The following is a 22,322-nucleotide window of genomic DNA, read 5'->3' on the forward strand; positions in this document are numbered from 1 at the left end:
AACCCATGAAAAACAAGGTTCTTTGTACAAGTTCAAACCGTCATCCAAAACTTTCCAACATGTTCTGAGTCCACACATCTCATATATGGTTGCTCTTAGTCTTATGGTGATGAGATGTATGGATACAATAGGGGTGCAACTTGGGTGGATTTGGATTAGGCTTTTGTCAAATTTTAAATGACCCAACCAGAGGGCCCAAGCCTGAAGCAGTGTAAAATGATAACTTGGACCACCCCGAATTGCACTCCTATACGTATATGTATATCATATTGGATTGGTTTTTTGTTGGGAGTAGATCCAGACTCCATATGGAGCTCCAACTGACTACAGAATATAAACCATAGGTAATGCTCCTAGGTTCATTTACTATCTCTTATTATATATACTATATAAAGTGGTGTGGGCCATAAAAATTAAATCCAAATACCATAATTATATATTAATACTTAAAATACATGCATATATACCACATGCTCTTACACTTTTTTTAGATAACATAAATGAAATTAGCTAACTATCTTAGTAATATTACTTATGTATACAAATCACATCACACGGTATACTTCAACACAAGGTTGATTTCGACAGTATAAAGAATCATAAAAACACAGCTAGGCTGGTATTCATAAGGTGGCCTGAGACGATACGATTTGTTTTCTCTGTGGGGTGGAAGGAATCCCAAAATACATATTTGTTGGCATCGAAGCATGTAAATGGGTTAAATTGATCGCATAGGTAACCCGCCTCAAAAATTCCTGTTCCACAACACGCCACTGCAACACTCTCGAATCCTGTTGTCAGTTAAAAACAAGAAAATTAAAATGGGTGGTTGAATACTAAGCCCTTTCTTAATAAAGGGGATACAACTTTAATTATGAATTAAGAAGTAAGGTCTCGTTTGATTCATGGGAATAGGGGTCTGGAACCAGAATCGGAATGGACTATTCCAATTCTAATTGTTTGGTTGGATGGAACCAGAATTCCAATATCCCATTGCTTGTCATAAATTTTCTTTAAGAGAAGTGAACATCCCTAATCTAAATTTCAAAGCTGATAGATATATACCGCAGTGGCATTCTCAAATTAAGGCTGTGTTTATTTGTGACGCAAACCTGAACCAGATGCAGATTTTGCACCTGGTTTAATTTTGCATTTGTTTGCTTGTGATTATGACTTGCATTCTTATTTGATGTAAAAACAATATATTTAGAAAATGGGTGTGCTAGAAATGCAAACGCTAAGATGGATAAGTGGAAAAATTAGAAAAGATAGGACTAGGAATGAAATCATTTATAGAAACCTAAGACTACAATAAGTGATAAAATGAGAGAGAGAGAGAGAGAGAGAGAGAGAGAGAGAGAGAAAGAGAGAAAATAGGCTAAGATGTGTTGGTCATGTGCATAGAAGACCATCAATAGCTCTAATTAGAAGATGTGATTTGAAGGGGTTATAAGAGTTAGGGGGTAGACAAAAAAGAACATGGCTAGAAATAGTAAATAAAATGATTTAAGCACTAATAATTCAATAGTGGATATGATTTAAATAGAGCAGAGTGGTGAAACAGGATTCGTGTACCTGACCCCATATAATTGGGATAAGGCATGGATGATGATGAAGATAATGATTCTTACCTGATGCAAGGTTTGCACTTTTGTCTCAATTGCATCTTTTAGCAGTGCAAATTTTGTATTTGAAAAACTGATAAACAAATTTGAACCATGCCTTCCTAACTCAATTCTCTCTCATATAGAATGGAGATCGACTACATCAATTTGCCTCATACCTTGCTTCCCCCCAAATAAATAAGCTTTCTCCCGTCTGATTTCTCTAATGTATAAATTGGTGATCACATATCTTACTTCCTATTTTACTTCTTACAAACAAATAAAAGGTCAAAATCTGTAGCAAAAATAAACTAGGATTTACACAGAGTCCATTTGCAGTCCTATGCATTTACACCAGTGCAAATGAAAGTACAAAACCCATGTCAAAATAGCAGTTCTATTGCTCTTATAAAATTCTTAAAAGAAAAGTTACAAGGTATTGGATCAAATAAAAAATATTAAAGCCATTTATAGGGTAGCTTCAGTAATTTTTTAAAATAACTCATGTAATTTAATAATTACATGTATTCAGAATTACATTAATTGTTCCACATCAACTCTTTCTCTCTATTCTTCTTCTCTACAGACCTTTTCCAAATTATGGTGTTTTTTTTCTTCATTAAAAAAATATGAAAAATTTGATTTGCTTCTATATGGCTTAAATATTAGCCAGTATAGTTCATATTCACTGGGTTCCACTAATTCTCTCCTCAGTTGTCAGCTGACTCAGCTCTACTCCCTCAGTGAAGGATCTGGCCATGGGGATTTCATTGACGAACTGGTAATCAGGTCGAACATCTGAAGAAAAAATATAAATGGGGTGGGATGCTCGTCGGGCAAAAATTTTCGGGGTGGTGGTGGACCAACTAGTACTAGTAGTAGAGACAGGAGAGGGCTGTTTGGTCCAAGTCCTCATTATTATAGAAGGTACGTTCTTCTGTCCAGCTACTTTGTTAATTTTCACTGGCATGTGATATGGTGAATGTGATTGTGAATCACAATATATCTATATATATACAACACAAGGACGGTAGAAGTAAACAAGCATTAATTGCATAGCATTTAACCAGCCCACCAAACAGATGCTGACCCCATAATAAGTCTCAGACTCTCAACTACCGACCGCAATGGGCTTCGAAGAAATTACCAACTGTAGCCAAGCTTGTTGGATCAAATGTAGGGACGTCAAAGGATCGGGTTTGTCTACCTGGTCTTAAACTCAACCATCCAATGCATTCACTCGAATCTGACCTGATTTGGGTTCATCTCCCTTCTCTTTCTCTCTCTCTCTCTAGATCTCCTTATAAAAAAATGGTTTAAAAAGAAATCCTAGGCTCCGAGGTTACGGTGTTAATAAGTATATACCAGATCTAGACCAAGGTTTTTTTTTTTTGGTGGAAAGAGATTCATTACGAAAGCAAACAAACACCCGAAGGGAATAGACCCAGCATACAGAAAACACAGAAACTAACAGCAGAAAGAAAAACAACTACTCATTACTAAAACAAAAACAGAAACCAAACTAGGGAGCATCTCCCAAGTCAACAGAAGAACGATCAGCATCGAGCATAGCATCAAGCCACTCTGGATCAGCATTAAGCAAGATGGCTGAAAACTTAAGGCCCCGTTGGGCTGTATGCTCTGTTAGCTTCTCTTCTAACCCAGTTGAAAGAAACATTCAGGTTCCTGCATAAGAGACCAATCTCTTTAACGCAAAAATAAATCTCCTTTGGACAGCCCGGGGACTCCATGGTAAGGGACTGAACTAACTGCTCACAATCACTTTCCAATACAAAGGAATCAATATTTAAACTCTTTGTCAACTTTATAGCTTCCAAAACTGCAATAGCTTCAGCATGGATGGGAGAGGAGGCTCGAAGCCAACTCAGGTTTGAAGCATGATCAAAACCATAACCCGATCCTACACCTGTATAAAACTATAACTGACCCTAACCCATATAGGTTTAGGTCAAGCTGAATTTATCATTGAACCTGACCAATGACATCCCTAATTAACTGAGTTTTCTTCACCCAAATATCTTGTCTTGAGGAGTGACAACAGATAAAAGTTGTTTTTAATCTTTTTCAAGGATAGATGAGGGGTATTTTAAGGGACAGGTGAAAGTGATCTGTTATCGTTTGATGTATACATGGGGAACGTGGCTTCTCTCTCTCTGTTTTTTTTTATTTTTTTTTGGGGGGGGGGGGTGGTGTTAAAGGGTAATTAAGCAAGACTTACCAAACGAAGAGGGATGCTGAATGACTTCCATGAGTGGGTCATAGGGGTTTGAAACGACCACTTTGATCCCCGGAAGTTCCTTGTTCAACTTCACTGCCAGATTATGCAACTTGACATTGAAATCCCTGGCCACCTTATTGTATTCCTCAACACAACCATTCCCAAAAATGTTACGGCTTCTCTCCAACGGCATGCATCCCATGGGAGGAAGCCCTCCCAGTGATATCTTCCGACCTCCGAGACGGTAGAGCTGGGTTATGAATTTTCCGGCTATCCCGGCGAGGAACCTCTGGTACTGGTCGACGGTGAACTGGGATGATCGGCCTGCAGGGAATACGTAATAATTCTCTAGGAAGTCGTTGGTCCCTACGCTCATCAGATACAACGCCTCGCTTAATATCTCGTTCGCCTTCCGCTCGCCAAGATATCGCCTCAATTTCACCTGGTAAGCCTTGTAGTACTCCAATTCCTCCCACAGAGGTATCACAGACTGCATTCACATGCATTTTCCGAATTATACATGCAAAAAGATCATCAGGCGACGTTTGACGTTTCAGAGAAGAGATTCATTGTTCATAAGGAAGTACTACTTACTAGCACGTTGGAGGTGGCATTGTCGTAGCCAGTTCCGGCTGACGCAAAATCAACTCCGGTCGCAAAATCTGTGATGTTATACATCGGATCCAAGTAGGCAGGAACGGTGGGCTTAACTCCAAAAGCCTCAGAGATGAGGTCCGATGGGATTCGGCCGTTGGAAAATCGTCCTGTGGGTTTTCCTCCAAGGAAATCACGACCGTAGGGCTTGAAGTTGCTCTTGAGGATGGTAGAGATTTGGTTGTTGTTCCCCGAATCGACGGAGGAGTCACCAAAGACGATGACAGCAGGGACTTTGGCTATGGTTTGCACTGCGAGAAGCAGGGTTTGAGAGAAGAGGAGCCATGGAGTGATCAGATGATGAGGTGCCATTTCTTGATTCTCGATTCTTCTCTCAGTCACTGCAGGAACAGGACAAGGCCTGAAATTGGGGTGTGCATGTTGCCTTGGGGTTGGTACTTGAATTAAATTAAATACAAGTGAAGTGATGGATGAAAGCTTGACTACTGCGAGAAGTTCAACTAATAGGGTGGCGGGCTTTCTTAATTACTTGAATTCAATTGTTGCAAGTAAGATAGTAGAGTATAGACCCAACATCACATGGGCGAGGAAGCTAGTCAGGACTCAGGATATTGTGAGGTGAGGGTTTCTTTCTAAATTTCCTATGACCTACCCAGTAAGGTGACGGGATCTGCTCCTTACTAATGGGCGCCTTACACGCACATCCACCGTGTACCGGTAACATTTCTATTAATAAGTACGAGAGATATTCCCAATACATGATATAGATGATAGGATGTGCGTGTGAGACGCTGAAGGCGCCAGTTGTAATACGGGGGCGGACTAACTGGAGACAAAACATTTACACCCAGCCGAAATATTTATCACGGTTGATCACGCCGGTATTCAGTACAATTGAGTCCCACATGAGGCCTTTAGTGTGTTCAATTTTGATTCATCCGAATTCGTAAGCACCACTCCCATCTCATTTTATCGCCAGCTTTTGAGGTTTTGAGGCAGTGATGCATTGCACAGATGATATATACGAGATATTTTGCATTTATCAGTCTCAGGGAAATCAATATTTCGAGCTATTTAGTGGACCGGGGTTGGACTGGCCAAGTGCCGGTTCATCCGGGTTCCAGCCCATCTATCAATCATCTCCTTTTTGCTTGGAGTTGAACTTTGGAAATATCCTCCTTGTGTTTTATTTCATGGTGAGATATTTTTAATGCAAGGTTGTAAGAGGCTGTTTGATCAATATGAGCACAGACTTATACTGATCAAAACCAAATTTGCTTCTTTGATTTAAAAACCGAATTTTAGAATTGAGGCTTAGGCTCAATTTAAAAAGAATATAAATATAAATACATACAAAATAATATAAAATGTATTCATACTCCTTCCAATTTGAAAAAAAATATAAATATAAATATATAAAAAATAATATAAAATATAAGATTTTTCACTACATATGTATTCCTTCCAAATTCAGCCTGAGGAATTCTAATGAACGAACGAGTTCATAAAACTTCTGTTTTTTTTTTTCTTTTAAGTATTTTCTGATTATGACCCATGAAAATACATGTCTTATACCGTAACTTTTCATGGGTCCATTTATTGTATTCTGGGCAAATTACCGAAGAGTTGCTCTTAAGGGTCGTACCGAAGAGTTTTACATAGAAAAAAAAAGTACCAGGTAAGTACGAAAGGGTGGTACTGTAACTTTTTTATGTTGAAATAAACAGTCCAATGACCTGGTGGAAGTGCAGATGACGGGATCTGTTCCTCAAGCGCCTCACAGTCACATCCACCATGAATTAGAAACATCTCCCGTGAATAATAATCAATAAGTACGAGAGATGTGTGTGTGAGGCGTCAGGTATGAGGAACAGATCCGGTCTCGATATACACAATCAAATACCTAAAACTTTACCTCCAAAACAATCTGCATCTAGATATTAATCTGTGTAATAATAAGCTAATCATAGAAAAAACACTTATTTTTAAATTTGATCATTAAATGGGAGTGAGTATAGTAGGATGGTGTAAATATTGAATATAAACATTTTTGGTAGCAATGCAACACCAAACACAATACTCTCAAAACATAATAAAATATTGAAAACATAAAAAATAGTTATCAGCCAACACGAACAGCTGTGTGGGTTGAATGGTTTGGCAGTTAGACCTTTTAGTTCATCATCAGTTCATGCTGATCATATCGATGTTTTTTGCAAAGTAATGGACCAGGTGGTAAACAGATCCGGAAAGGTGGTTGTTACCTGCCCAAGTCAATGAAATTTTGAAAATATTGATACCAATACCAAACAAAATACTGATCAAAACACTTTTGTCCAAGTTCAACATGTAATTCAGCTTGAGTACCAAGTACCAACCAAACAAATTTCACGTGGACTCTTTGGTTAGGAAGGGTAGGGGTTCAAATGGATCGGATTATGATTCAATTCGAAGTTCTATCCTATTTTATTGGATTCAGATATCTTTATTTTGGATTTTTGAATCATGATACTAGTCAATTTGAAGTCCTATCCTATTTTATCGGATTCGAATATCTATATTTTGGATTCTCAATTCGGAATTGGATCTTCTCTATCCAATTGGAAAGGGTTTGAGTTGATATATATGTTATTTATTTATTTATATTATATTTTTGTAAATATTTATTTATTTATTTTATAAAAAACATATATAGATATATATATATATATAATTGAAGAAAATATTAATAATTTTTGTTTTTCTTTATTTAAATTAATATATATATATATATATATTTTTTCTTTTTAATAATATTATTATTTTTAAATAAGTCAAATTAGATAGATTCAAATATTCAACATTCTGATCGGAATCAAATTTGAATCAGTGCTTATGAAATCTGTCAAAATCAAATATTGAATTTAGATATAGCCTAATTCAAATCTGATGTGATTGATTTACGTGTCTTTAAACTAGATAAATAAAAATGATAGAGGAAAAGATAGAGATGGTACAGGTAGGGGGGAACTTCGTCTCGAGTGTTGTTTTTGGTTAATTCTTGGGTTCCTATTTTGCTATTTTGGCATGTTGGGGTTTGTCTCTCGTGGGCAATCTTCTTTGTTGTGAAGGTGGACTTGGTGTTTTGTTTGTGACTTGCGGGTCTTCGTGTTCTTTTGATAAGAAAAGTGTCAAACCTATATAAATATTTGAACTAAAAATGATCATGGTACGGAACACAATAATAATCTTGGATTTAAATTTGGGGAGAGTAAAAAGCAGGTGAAATAATTTAGATACACGAATCATGATCGATCAGTGTAACCAAATTGAACGGAGAGCCGGTCGAACCAGAAAGAACCGCTGGTGGAAGAAGTTGAGGACTATAGCTAATAGCTATAGGGATACCGGATACCTAACCAAAACAAAACCCTCTTTTGGTTTGAAAATGAAATGGCAGCTTTGACTAGATAGTACAATAGCGTCCAAGGCAACGGCGATTTCTCAGGATACGAAAAATTGTCCGTCCAACTCCTACTCCTACATAGACATAATAAAGGCAAGAAAACACATCTCGTGATGGACCAATTTCTTATTGCCATTAATCCAGGTGTGCATTAATCATATTAATTCAATGCTGCCGCCTGCCAGTTCCAACAGAAAAGGAGGTGCATGCAATCACTGCTTATCCCCCCACCCCATCTCTCATCTGATCTCACCACTCATATTTCCATTACTAATACCATCATGCACCGCCATGTATATATTCATATATAGTTAGAAAAGACTAATTAGCTCAACAACTTGATATTTATTTCACAACTATCAAATTCAGCTTTCAAATCACAATCGCATGCAGTGTCTCACTTCTTTTAATTTCAAGGGGGCCATTCCTACCCGAACCGGCCGGTTTAATTAATTAATCTCTGCGTCACGTTAATTAAATCGCATTCCATTGATATATTCTGGTTTCTGGATCACATGGGCTAATATTTGCCTACCAAGTTAAAGGCTCAGCAAGGTTTAGGTAGTGTTGAAAATACTTAAAAGAAATACTTCTTTTAAGAGTTGGAATCATACATTAAGTGGTTTTATGTATTTGGTAAAAAAATGGGAAATAAGTATTTTTTTAAAGAAGTATTTCTTTAAAAAAATGACTTCAAGTTAACTTTTTCTAAGTACTTCTCAAAAAAATGGGATGACCCAATCTCTAATAAATTTTTGTAATGCCTAAAATACCCCCACGATGGTTATATCTCCTCCTTCTCCATTCACTCGAACATCTCTACTACCAGCCTAGGTAGCAGCGCACCAGTTGCAGGTCCACCGGCGACCATCATTGTTCTTGTTCAACGGCGCCACACCACAGTCATTGAGTCCTTGTTGTCTAAAAGTCCAGGGTACAACTCGGCTTCTCCTCAAGATTTCATTCTCGTTAACAGAAACACTTTCAGTCTCATTTGAAATTATGTAGAGGTTTCTTTCTCAAAGAGTTTCGCCGATTCAAATGTCGTCGAAAATTTGCAGAAACGAGCAACTTTCGGCCATCAACAGAGAAGTGATAACGACTGGAAAATGAGAATTTAAGAAATAAATTTAAGGAACCTCTGATGCTCCTCAATTGGGCTTTGGTGTAGTGGCATGGAAATAAAAACATAGGCCTAGAAAACGAAATCCTAGAGAATTTTTAGAGGATTGGCATATTGAGAACCTCCATAGGAGAGAATGCAAAAGAAAATGGAGCTTAGCGAATGACGGAGATGATGAATCGCCGTTGTTGGTTTTGTGTCGTTTGGAAGATGATGAATAGTGGATTTCAGGGGGGGTTTGAAGAAGAAAAGGAAGAAGAAGTATGAGATGGAGAGGGAGGCCGAAGTATTTATTATTTATTGGGATTATTTATATTTAATTATTATTATTATTTTATTATTATTATTATTGGGTCCACATGGCGATTCACGTGTAGGTCCACGTGGATTCTTAGTTAAAATGAATAGTATAACATGTGAAAAGCATTGTATATATGTATGAGTGAAGTGAGAGCTAAAATTGTCATTTGTGTCAATATAAACACTTATGGGGAAAGTAGCTTACCAAATATCCCCACCCCAATAAGTGATTTGGAAAGTGAGTTGCAAAACAGCCTTAAGTGGTTAAAATAAGTACTTCTAAGAAGTACTTGTGAAAGAAGTACTTCTTTTAACAAGTACTTAATCATCAAACAGGGCCTTAATGGATTTAACATTTTTATTAGCTAGTGTGCTTCCCACACTTTTTTAAAAAGGTGGTATGGACTACTATATATGGACCATGGAGTTTAATTTTGTGTATGAAGAAATTTCTAGCTTTTGATTATGTGAATGAGGGTGGGACGTACGATAGGTTGTCAATCTTGTGGTGTTGTTGGCGTAAGGGTTTGTTCGTTTGCTTTGAAGTCTAACATCTGAAAGTGTAATAATTACCTTAAGAGGTATATTGATATTGGTGAACTTTTCTTTTCTCTGAACTCTGAATGCAAAGAATGTTGTTTTGAATTCTGAAAATTATCAAATATCTATTTTGAACCCATATATGAGAGTTTTTGTTTGTCTTTTTGAGGGTATCATTAGAAAACAAAAAGTTGTATGATTGCACTTTAAGAGATAAGAGATAAGAGGAAATGAAAAACCATTTTTTTCTTATAGTTAAAAGATTCATCTTAAGAGATAAGAGTTAATTAAGAGGAAACGAACATGCCTATAAGTCTATTAAAACCAAAAGACATGTCAGTATTGCAATCGTTCATAGTTAATGATTGATGATGGCTTCGTCGTCCTAGATTTGTCTAGTTACGTTGTCTTAATGCTATCCCAGTTGTTGTTTGTAGTTTGTACTACCCAATCGGTGGGTATCTGCCCCTACCCTCCCTGATGGGGCAGGTTTTTTTCTTGAAGAATAGGTTTTGAGGTGGGGAAGGGTTTTAGGATTCCACAACCTATACATGTACGGGTAAGGTACAGTATTAGGCTAAACCAGACCCTATCCTTAAATATAGGGAGGGTTTTGCATTTTCATGAGTGGGGAGGGTTTGGATTATCAAAATCCAACTTGTTATGGGTTTTGGGACGAGGATGGGATGAGAGGTTTAGAGAGATGGATAGAGTCTAGAATTTACAAAACCCTCCCTGAATCTATCCTGTTTTTATCCCTAATAGCTCATTCAAAATTAAAAAAAATAATTAAAATAGAAAAATAGCTAAAAACCATTATCTGGGTTGAATGGGTCAATGGTCAACCGTCCGGGTCAATAGGTCATTAATCAAATCAATAGTTTTTTTGCCAGAAAATGAGTTAGGGGTGAAACGGAACCAATTGACTGCACAGTTCTCACTTCTCAAGTTGAATGGTTCGACCATTCAGGTCAACAATAGTTCGGAAACACTAATATTGAGTACAAATGTAGCATGGAGGCTGAAACAGAAAGGTACTTTTAGTTCTTTTATTGGTATTAGTTCTGGAACTACTTTATACTCAACCTCAAGCTAACTTTTGCATTGTTCCATTGGAAAACAACAATCCCCTAGTTATAATTCAATATTTTATTTTCATACAAGTTTATTATATGCATATATTAAAAATAATAAATGCTTAAAAAATTTAAGAGTTTCTTTATTTCAATGACAATAAAATGGATTAAGATTAATTATATTAAACTCGGATTTTGAGGTTTTGATAATTAGATAGGATTCACATGTATTGGTATCTAATTCTATAGGTTTCGAAAATACAATAAAATGGTTAACAAAATACTTGGAAGCAATATATAATGGTATCAGATAACCAATATTCTATTTTGACTTTAGAATACACTACTATATATAATGGTTAAGGATGGATTCAAGTCGAATATCTCACTATTTGAGCTCAGCTCACCTAAAAATTGAGTCTCGAGCTTGACTCAAGCTAGATATTTGAGTTTAAATTCAGTTCGGGTTGAGCTCAGTATGAGTCAAAATTTCTATAAAAATAAAAAATTAATAATTATAAAAACTAGTTATTGGTATACATATAAAAATAAAAATGTTATGTATATAATATTTGATTGTATATATTATTTTATATGTATAATATTTTTCTATTTTTTAATTTTTTATATGAATATGAATATCTATATGTAGAGGACTGATTAGGCTCACGAGCCTCATTAAGCTCAAACTCGGTTCGATTTACAAACGAGGTTATATATTGGGCTCAAGTCTGGCCAAAGCTCGGTTTACATCAATTTGAATCAAGTTTTTCACAAGCTCGTGAAAAGCTTGATTTGTGTTCACCCTTTATGGTGGTAAAATGAAGTATTTTGGAGTAATAGCACTCTGTTTCATATTGCACAACCCAAGTGCAAAATGGCTTGTTCTAAACTAACATAATCCCAATAAGACCTAGAATAACAACAATAACCAACAAATATCAAGGCAACAAGAAACAAACACATTACATCGGTTTTTAATGCACAAAACCTCTTTAATGTGAAGAGAAAAACCACGAGACGCTATCATAGAAAAATCTCGATCCACTATAACAACAACAATAGGATTACAATGTGTTCTTCTCTACTAGAGTAACTAAAGGATACCATAATCAAGAAAAACCCTCTTAGCTAAAGCTCAAAACCTAACCAAAATGGTGGTTTACAACAATAAAATGAGAATAAGTCTTTTACCTCAAATAGAGATCAAATACTCTTGCAAATGCTTTTTGGAGATGAATGATAATTCAAACCTTGTTGTAGATATAGCCTTCAAAACAACTTATTTTGGCTTGAAACCCTCAAACAGAACCTTAGTTTCAAGAAACTAAGAATCACCCAACGTTAGGGGTGCAACTTGGGTGGGACCAGCCCGAGCCTGAACCGTTCCAACCCGGAATTTTAGACGGGTTGGGTTTGGATTTTCGGTCCTCTGACTAGGCTTGGGCCCAAGAAGTCGGGCTATTTCATTTTTTGGGTTGGGCCCAAGCCTAGCCATTAGGTAGCCCAAACCCGGCCCAATTATATACATTTATACATATATATGTGTATATATGTAAATGTTGCATACATATTTGTATATATAACATTTGTATAGATATTTTGCATGCATATTTATATACATACATAAATATATGTATATATAGTTGCATAAATATATTTATATATGTATAATTTTAGAGTGTTCATTGACCAACCCGAGCCCGGCCCAGGTTCGAGCCCAACCCGAGTGCATCAAATTACAGGACAGGCTAGGCTCGGGTTTGGAAAACCGGGCTTGACCTTGAGCTTGGGCCTTAAGCACAAATTTTAGGGTCGGGCTTGGGTTAACCATAAACCTGGCCCAACCCACCTGACTTGCACCCCTACCATGCGTATGAGAATAAAGAGATGGGGAAATGAGAGTATTTTCAAAACTCCCCCTTTTTATTTCTTTTTTTTTTGGGTAAATTGTTAAAACCTCCGCTGGAAGTTTTTGGTTGTTGTTGAAAACTCCCCTAAATCTTAGTAATTACAATCACCTCCCTTGAACTTTCTGACATAATTACAAATAGACCCCTTCTATTAGAATCCTTTAACAAGAGGCTTGAAATTTTCCAAAATACATATGTAGTTACTTTTGACCGAACTGTTTATTTTCAAAATTTTTTCTTCATATCAATTACTACCCCAAACCGCACCAATAGGGGTTACCATAAGTTGAGCTTTTCACGAGCTATTCGAGCTCAACTCATGAAAAGCACGATTCGGCTCGATTTAAACTAGGCTTCGAGCCAAGCTCGAGCCTAATGTATAGGCTCATTTGCTAATAGAGCCGAGTTTGAGCCCAACAAAACTTGCTTCGTAAGGCTTGCAAGCTTAATTGAGATTTTACATATACATACATACATACATACATACATATATATAAATATTATACATAATAAAAATAAAAAATAATAACTAATTTTTATTATGCCAAATAAAAATTATATATATAGCTTATATATATAACTATTTTTTATATGCCAAATTTAAAATAATTTTTATATATTTATTTTTTATTTTTATAAAAAGTTTGGTTCATAGTCAAGCTCGAACTCGAGCATGATAGTTTATTGGCGTGTCGAGATCAAATAGCCAAATATTTAGTTCAGCTCAACTCAAATCCACCCCTACTCTCCTATTTCTTTTCCTAAATTAATTTATTTTCCAAATTTGTTGTATTTCATATCAATCACTCAAAGGTAAAACTACAACTTTAAACTCTTTTTTTGACGTTCATTAAGTTTATATTATTTTTTGTTTTTATGTAGAAATCAACATCAATGATAACTACATGGGTATTTTGAACATTTTATGCCTCTTATTAAAGAATTTTAATGGGGATCTACTTACAACTATGTAAGAAAGTTTAGAAGTGGTGATTACAATTAATTGTCTCACTTTTAATTGTGAGGGCGTGTGTGAATAAGATTCTGTGAAACTGAATCCGAATTCATTTATAAATTGCCTCACTTTTAATTCACCATTAACCTGCCTGGCCGTAAAGTCTCAAATGGGTTGTAGCATAGTCCTGATATTTAATTCCACCTTCCCCTGAGTTGGAGGGGTGCCGAGGGTTTGAGAGGTTCTAAGAGTGGAACCAAGGGGATTGAAGGGAGCATAATAAACCAATCCCCTCCTCTACATATGCCAACCCAATTGAATTGACGTTACTTCTGAAAGTTTGAAATTCAATTCATTTGAATTTTTTAATTTATCTTAGTCATCATCATCATTTAAGCTTTCTCTCAATGATATTGGAATTGGTTACATGAATCATGTTTTACCATTCCGTATGTCATTTCCAAGTCTAGTCATATCTCTTCCAACCCCTTCACCTTGAAAATTTCAAACTACATTTATGAAATCTTTAATTGGGGTGGACGGATGCACATGCACATCTTAAATAAATCAGATTGAGGTGGATGCAGATTCAGTAAGATTATTAATAGATCGAACTTTTTGAAATCCAAAACCAATTTAATCATATGGATTCAGACTATAATTACATTGCAATGATAGTCAAGATATGTTATAGATTTATAATTAGCCGGGACCCGTGTAGGGTCATTTACTAAAATACCCTTATAATTTTATGGATTTACTAAAATCTTTCCTATAATTTGTATTTTACTAAAACACTACTTATAATTTGCAATGGATTTAATCAATCTTCGATTAGATGATAGTGTTGACCCAAATATTCATTTAAATAAATTTAATCAAAAGAAAATAAAAACAAAAATACCATTTTTGCCCTTCATAAGACACAAACAACCACTTTATTGGCTATATTTGGTCAATTTTGTTTTTTGTATAAAAAAGTGTTAAGGGTATTTTTGGAATAAAAAATCATAGGTCTAATGGAAAAACAAACACTCCTTAATGAAAGGTTGATTAAGTAAATATGTTATAAAACATATGGGATATTTTAGTAAAATTAAAACTCTAAGGTAGGTTTAAGTAAATATGTAAAACAATAAGGTGTATTTTAGTAAAAGATCCTAATAGAAACGACATAAGAGTATACAATTGTTTTATATTTTCAACTTTTTGAATAATTAATAATTATTCATATTTTATATACTACTTTTAATAACTTTTTTATAATACAAAAATAACAATAATTAATTTCAGTTAGATTTATTCATCAAACTAATGAAACTAACCAACCAGGTCAACTCGACCCAAGTTCGTTGGTTTTCTAATATTTTAGGCCAGCTTTGGTTCAAAAATTTCCCAACTCGACCAAGTTGGGTTAGTTTTTCTTTGGTCATTTGTAAAACATCCAAAATTAAACGACTTGACCATGGATATATATTAACATTTTATATTTAAATATAATTTTTAATATGGAAAAGTGGAAAATTTCCCAAATTTCTTAGTCTAAAATGTTTTATATCATAAATTTATTTTTTAATAATTGAACCATAATTTTTAAAATTTAAATTTAATTTTTTAGTTTAAATATTTTGAACTGATTGACCAAACCAAAAAATCTACCCAAACCGATACAACCTGAGTGAGTCAATTTTCAGAAATGGTCAGCGGGTTTCAACTAACCAACTCCCCAACCTGAATGGGTCAATTTGATTGCCCAAACAGCTTACAACCGATCCAAACCAACTCATGAACACTCATAATTTCAGCTAAATTAATAGTTTGATCTCTGATAAATAACAATAGTTTAATCTCTAATAAATATTCAAAATTTCTAGTGAAAATACACAATTATTGAAAACATATTGATAACAAAAAATACAATAATTACAAAAATTCAATAGGTACAGAAAAAATATTAAATTAGTCAATAAATAGTACAATAAATAAAATAAGTACAATAAACAAAAATTAAAATTTTCAATAATAGTCACTTAATCTCCAATAATCATTGATAGTTTTATGTTAAAGAACAAAACAAAAATAAATTTATACATAATTGTTGCAAATATACTTATCACAAAAATAGTAAATAATTACTAAACTGCAATAAATATTATTTTATTATAAAAAAATTATATAACAATTATAAAATAAGAGTTTAAAATTTTTATTAATAAATATTAATTTTATTGAAAGTCATTTTCTCAGATTATTAATTTATGTAAGTGAAATTAGTTATTTTATTATGTAAACATATAAAATTATTATTAAAGTTATTTCATTATGAATTATCTAGAATTGTAAATTATTATTAATTTCAATATTATGTTATAATTATTTTTCTACTTTTCAGATTTTTTTATTTTATTACATATTTCTTTATTTTAGCTATTCAAAATCAAATTATGTTAAATATTTTTCTATTTAAAATATTTAGTTATTTAAAAACTTAAATAATATCTAAAATATTTAAATTTAAAAATATTAATTATTTATTGAATTTAATAATCCATAAAATTATAATATATACTATTATTACGTAATTTCATTATTAATTTGGTAAGATATTAAATTATTATTAATTTCAATATTATGGTATAACTATATTTCTACTTTTAAGAAGTTTTTTAAATTTATTACATAATTTCATTATTTTAACTATTTGAAATATAGATATGTTAAATATTTAATTATTTAAATATTTAAATAATATGTAAAATATTTAAAAGTTTTTTTGGTATTTATTGAATTTAATAATCCATAAAATTATAATTTATACTATTAATACATAATTTAATTATTAATTTTGTAAGGTATTAAATTATTACTAATTTCAATATTATCTTATAATTATTTTTCTAATTTTAATAAAATTCTTAAATTTATTACATAATTTCGTTATTTTATCTATTTAAAATCTAGTTCTATTAAATATTTAGTTATTTAAATATTTGAATAATCTGTAAAATTTTTAATTTTTTTTGTTACTTGAATTTTATTTATTTAAGTCTATTACATATTTTGTTATATAATTATTTAGATATTTATAATATTTTCTTACTTAAGATATTTAGTTATTGAAATGTTTAAATAATATTTTATTTTAATATTAAATTTTTAGTATTTGAATAACATTTATATTGATAATCTGGAAAAAAATTAAATTGTTTGTACATAATTTTGAGATATATTTTGTAAAAATATAAAAATATTTTTGTGTTTTTAATAAATATTTTAGTTATTATATAATTTGTTAGAATATTTAAATAATTCTTAAATTGTTTAATCCAAACTTTCTTTAGATAGATATAGATAAAAAGTGGGAAGGGGATAAATAGGAATTAAAGATAATTTGAAAGATAATAGGAATTAGAGCTAATTTAGGAGAAAGTGGGGGATAGTGGGGGGGTAGTTTAGGAGAATTTTTAGGAGAAGATATTATTTAGGTTATTGGGAAAGTTCATCTCATTGGTTGTTTCAAAAATGACATGGAATTAAAAAATAAAAAATTCAAAAAAAAGAGAAAATTTCTAGACTTCCTTGTTTAATATATATTATTTGGGTTATTGGGAAAGTGCAATGCACGGGATTTATTAAGCAAAGGCTAAACAATAGAAGCACATAAGAGTATATAATTGTTTTATACTTAATTTTTAAATAATTAATAATTATTTTTATTTTGGGTTCAACTACGATATGGGAAAGATATGATATCTAAAAATTTTTTGACCAATCAACTGGTATCATAAATGTGGTAGCCAATCATGTGTTATTTATCAAAATTCACGGGTGGATTGATTGATCAAAACTCTTCCGATACCATATCTTTCCAACGTCATAGATTTTCCCTTATATTTTATATACTACTTTTAATAATTTTTTACAATAATAATAATAATAATAATAATATTTCAACTAGGGTTGTTCATCAAACTAATGAAACCGACCAACCTGACCAACTTGAACCGAGTTGGTTGGCTTTCTAATATTTTCCGATCAACTTTGGTTCAACAATTTCCTAACCTGACCAGGTTGGATCAGTTTTTCTTTGGCCATTTGTAAATCGACCAAAATCATATTTTTCTAGCATCATAGATTTTCCTAACCTGAGCAGGTTCAACAATACGAGAAAGTGGAAAATTCTCATAATTCTTAGTCTAAAATATTTTATATCATAAATTTAATTTTTAAAGTTTGTTTTCAATAAGGTCATTGTAATTTTTAAAATTTAAATTTAATTTTTTTAAGTTTAAATCTTTTGAACTGACTAACCAAACCGAAAAAACGACCCAAACTGATACAATCTAGGTTGTTCGATTTTCACTAATGGTAAGTCAGCTTCGGGTGACAAACTCCCCTACATTACCAAGTTTATTTGGTTGGCCAAACAACCTACAGCCAAAACAAAACCAATCCATGAGCACTCATAATTTAAACTAAATTAATAATTTAATATGTCTCTAATAAATAATAATGGTTTAATCTCCAATAATTATTGAAAATTTATTACAAAAATACACAATTTTTTAAAATATATAGATAATGAAAATACAATAAAAAATGAAAAGTATATTAAATTAGTCAATAAATAGTGTAATATCAAATAATAGCTTAATCTCTAATAAATATTAATGAATAAATTAGAACAAAAATATAATAAATACAACAAGTACAATAAATTAAACTTAAAAAGTTAAACAATAGTAGTTTAATGTCCAATAGTTATTAAAAAAAATCTGTTAAATAAAAACAAAATTAGATATATACATAATTATTGAAAACATATTTTTTTCACAAAAAACAAAAAATAATTAATTAAAATACAATAAATATTAATTTTAGTATATCTTAATATATAATAAATATAGATTATGATTTTAAAATTATTATTAGTAAATATTATTTTTTTGAAAGTCACTTTCTAGAATTATTAATTAATATAAGTAAAATTATTTAGTTATTTAAGTGTCTCATTATTTAAATTTGAAAATATTAATTATTTATTGAATTTAATAATCTATAACATTATAATTTATACTATTATTGCATAATTTCGTTATTAATTTTGTAAAATATAGTTATGTTATTTCGTTAGTTAAATTGTTAGTAATTTAAATAACATATAAAATATTTAAAATTTTTTCTATTAAATTTATTACATAATATTAAATATTTTCTTATACAATCATTTAGCTATTTTTAATATTTTGTTATTTAAGATTTTTAGTTTTTGAAATATTTAAATAATATTTTATTTTTTACTATTAAATTTTTATTATTTGAAAAACATCTAAATTGAATTCTCTGGAAAACCGTAATTTATATTGTTAGTACATAATTCCGTGATGTATTTTGTAAAAATATAAAATTACTAATAATATGAATATAATTAAATCGATTATAATTATTTTTTGTGCTTTAATAAATATCTTAATGTTATTATATAATTTTTTAGAATATTTTAATTTTTTAATTGAAACTTTCTTTATATACATATAGATAAAAAGTGGGAGAGAGGATAAATAGGAATTAGGGATAATTTAGGAGAAAGTGGGGGATAATGGGGGTGGTAGTTTAGTAGAAGTTTTAGGAGATGATATTATTTAAAGTTATTGGTGTGGGTGAGAGAGAGAGAGAGAGATTTTAGGTAATTTTTTATGGGTAAGGAGATCATCTCATTGGTTGTTTAAAAATGACATGGAATAAAAAATAAAAAAGAATTTTTAGACTATTGTGTTTCAGTATCTACTAACGGGGACTCGTGCGATGCACATGATAAACAATAGAAACATGTAAGAGTATACAATTGTTTTATATAATAATTAATAATAATTTATATTTTATATACTACTTTTAATAATTTTTTATAATAAAAAATAACAATAATTAATTTTAGATAGGAGAAATTTTTTACTTCCTTGTTTTAATATATATACCAGCAGGGCATGTGCGATGCATGGGATGGGGCACCTCTCCTTGTCCCTCGTCCCTGTTGGACTAGATGGTTGGACTAGAAAAACTGGGAATTGGTCATGTTTTACCCCAAAACTGCTTTTAGGCTAAAATCAGTTAATTTGGTCAGCGTACCATTGACCTAGGCAGTCGAATCGTTGACTCGAACAATAGTTTTTGGTCGTTTTTAGTTTTTTTTTAATTTTTAATTTTTTCTGTTAGAGCAGGTCGTTCAACCCAAGAAATAAACCCCAATAACAGTTCCCTATTTGGTGTGATTTGAAAAACCTTGCACTCTACTCCATCTCTACCCCAACCCTAGTGGTGGGGCAGATTCAGGTGCGAAGCACCCATTCCCTGTCGGGGATGGGGAATCCCAAAATTTTTTCCACCCTAAGGGAACCAACTTAAAAAAATCTAATTTATGAATATTTTACAAATAGGATTATGTGAACTTTGGGTTATTTAGGAATTGGATTATGGCAATTTGGGGGTATTTTTTTATAAATGAAATTATGAGATCCTAGGATTATAAGAATATGAGGAAAACTTTAAAAATCAATATTAAATCTATGGTTTGTTTACTAATTTACAATCGGGTTTAGAAAATTATATGCAAACCCCATCCCTAATTTGGGGCAAAAGTATTTTCCTTATCCACCCTGTCTCTACCCTGTTCCCGTTTAAAATTTGAGAAAACTTGCCTCGTTCGGGGCGAGGCAGGGTAGGGCCCCAATTTTACAAGGAAATTTGTCATCCCTACAATTCTAAAAATTTTCTATAATTAATTAACTAACAGTAAATTAAATAACAATAAATTACATTATCTTATGATAAATTCAAAAAAAATTGAAATTGCTATTGATTAGTAGTAATGTATAGAAAAGTAATTATTTATAATAACAATAAATTAACATAAATTATTTACATTTTAAGCCTAAATTATTCGCTATTAATCAAAGTAAATGTAGCCATGGTAAATTATATTATTTTTAATTAAAAGTAAACAATTTGTTGTTAATTAATGTAAAACCAGGTATGGTCTAAGTCAACCAAGTGGTTTAGATTGGTGTGGATAGACTTAATAATTTTCTTAAATTACTTAATAATTATTTATTGAAATAATAATAATGGATTGTTATTTAAATAATTATGAAATAATTTCTAATAGATTAATTTCCTAATTTAATTTTCCTAAAATTTTTAATAATTGTTTAGTTGAATAATAATAATGGATTATCATTTAAATAGTTTTGGAGAATATTTTTTCATAGATTAATTTTTTAATTTTTAATTACTTATTTAAAAAATAATTATGTATTATTAGTTAAAGAGTTTCCCTAAATTATTTGATAATTGTTAACTATAATTATTGGTTTTATATAAATTAGTAAATTACGCTAATTAGTAATATCTTTTATCAATAAATTATTATTGTAAAAATTTAATGAAATTTTTAAGGTTATTACGTAATTTCTTTATTTAATCAATTTTATTTGTTTTTAAATAATATTTCAAATATGATTTAGTTTTTAATTTTTTAATATTTAAAATTAGTTATTTACAATATTATTCATGTATTTAAATAATATCACTATTTAGTTATTTCAATATTACTTATTTATTGAATTTCATAATTCATATAATTATAAGTTATACTATTATTACATAACTTCATTATTAATTTTGTAAAATATAAATTATTATTAATTTGAATAGTATGAAATCTATTATAACACTTTTCTACTTTTAATAAAAGTATTACATAATTTTGTAATATTATGAATTAGTACATAATTTCATTATTTTAACTATTTAAATTTTAGTTAGGTTAAATATTTAAATAAAATGTAAATTATTTAAAATTTTTCATTATTTAATTTTTATTTATTTTAAAAGCTATTATGTAATACTGAATATTTTTTTATATAATATTTTTATATTTAGTTCTTAAAATTTTTAAATAATATTTTTTAATTTTGAATTTATATTATTTAAATAATATTTAAATTTAATAATTCATAAAATTATAATTTATATTGTTAGTACACAATTTCGTTATGAATTTCATAAAAGTATAAAATTATTAATAATATGAATATAACTAAGTCTATGATATTTTTTGTGTTTTTAATAAATAGCTTAAAGTTATTATATAATTTTATTATAATATTCAAATAATTCTTAAATTTTTTAATTCAAACTTTCTTTTGGTATATATAGAGGAAAATTGTGGGAGAAGATAAATAGGAACTAGAGATAGCTTAGGAGAGAACTCTATATTAAATTAGTGACAATTTAATAAATAAATACAAATTATAGATAATTTAGGAGAAAGTAGGAGATAGTGGTGCTGTGATGAGGTGATTTCATGAAGGAGCAAGGAAGCCTAAAATGAAGAGGGCTGAGAGTTCTCTATTGGGGTAAGGGAGAAAGCTCAAGCCATAGGGTGGCCCCATTTCTATGTCCATTGTATCTTGAGAACATCATTAATAGAATCAAAACTTAAAAATTTACAAAG

General features: G+C 30.9%; 1 protein-coding gene across 1 annotated transcript; it reads right to left on the reverse strand.

Annotated features, from left to right (window-relative positions):
- Positions 1-413: 413 nt before the first annotated feature.
- LOC148878373 (GDSL esterase/lipase At4g26790-like) lies at positions 414-5,287 on the reverse strand. The gene is made up of 3 exons (XM_088953707.1): positions 4,438-5,287; positions 3,844-4,333; positions 414-791 (listed from the first exon to the last, which is right to left on the reverse strand). The coding sequence occupies exons 1-3, from the start codon at positions 4,807-4,809 to the stop codon at positions 598-600; spliced, it is 1,056 nt and encodes a 351-aa protein (XP_088809833.1). The 5' UTR covers positions 4,810-5,287; the 3' UTR covers positions 414-597.
- Positions 5,288-22,322: the final 17,035 nt, after the last annotated feature.

The sequence above is a fragment of the Nelumbo lutea genome, chromosome 1, assembly GCF_056320005.1.
Source record: "Nelumbo lutea isolate HS-2025 chromosome 1, American lotus-T2T, whole genome shotgun sequence".
In the NCBI taxonomy this organism is placed as follows: domain Eukaryota; kingdom Viridiplantae; phylum Streptophyta; class Magnoliopsida; order Proteales; family Nelumbonaceae; genus Nelumbo; species Nelumbo lutea.

Bases quoted from the DNA above. Each gene is read 5' to 3' on its own strand.
- LOC148878373 (XM_088953707.1), bottom strand. From the start codon at position 4,809: ATGGCACCTCATCATCTGATCACTCCATGGCTCCTCTTCTCTCAAACC. The intron at 4,334-4,437 runs GTAAGTAGTACT...ATGTGAATGCAG, and splicing joins ATGCCACCTCCAACGTGCTA to TCTGTGATACCTCTGTGGGA. The intron at 792-3,843 runs GTAAGTCTTGCT...AACTGACAACAG, and splicing joins TCAGCATCCCTCTTCGTTTG to GATTCGAGAGTGTTGCAGTG.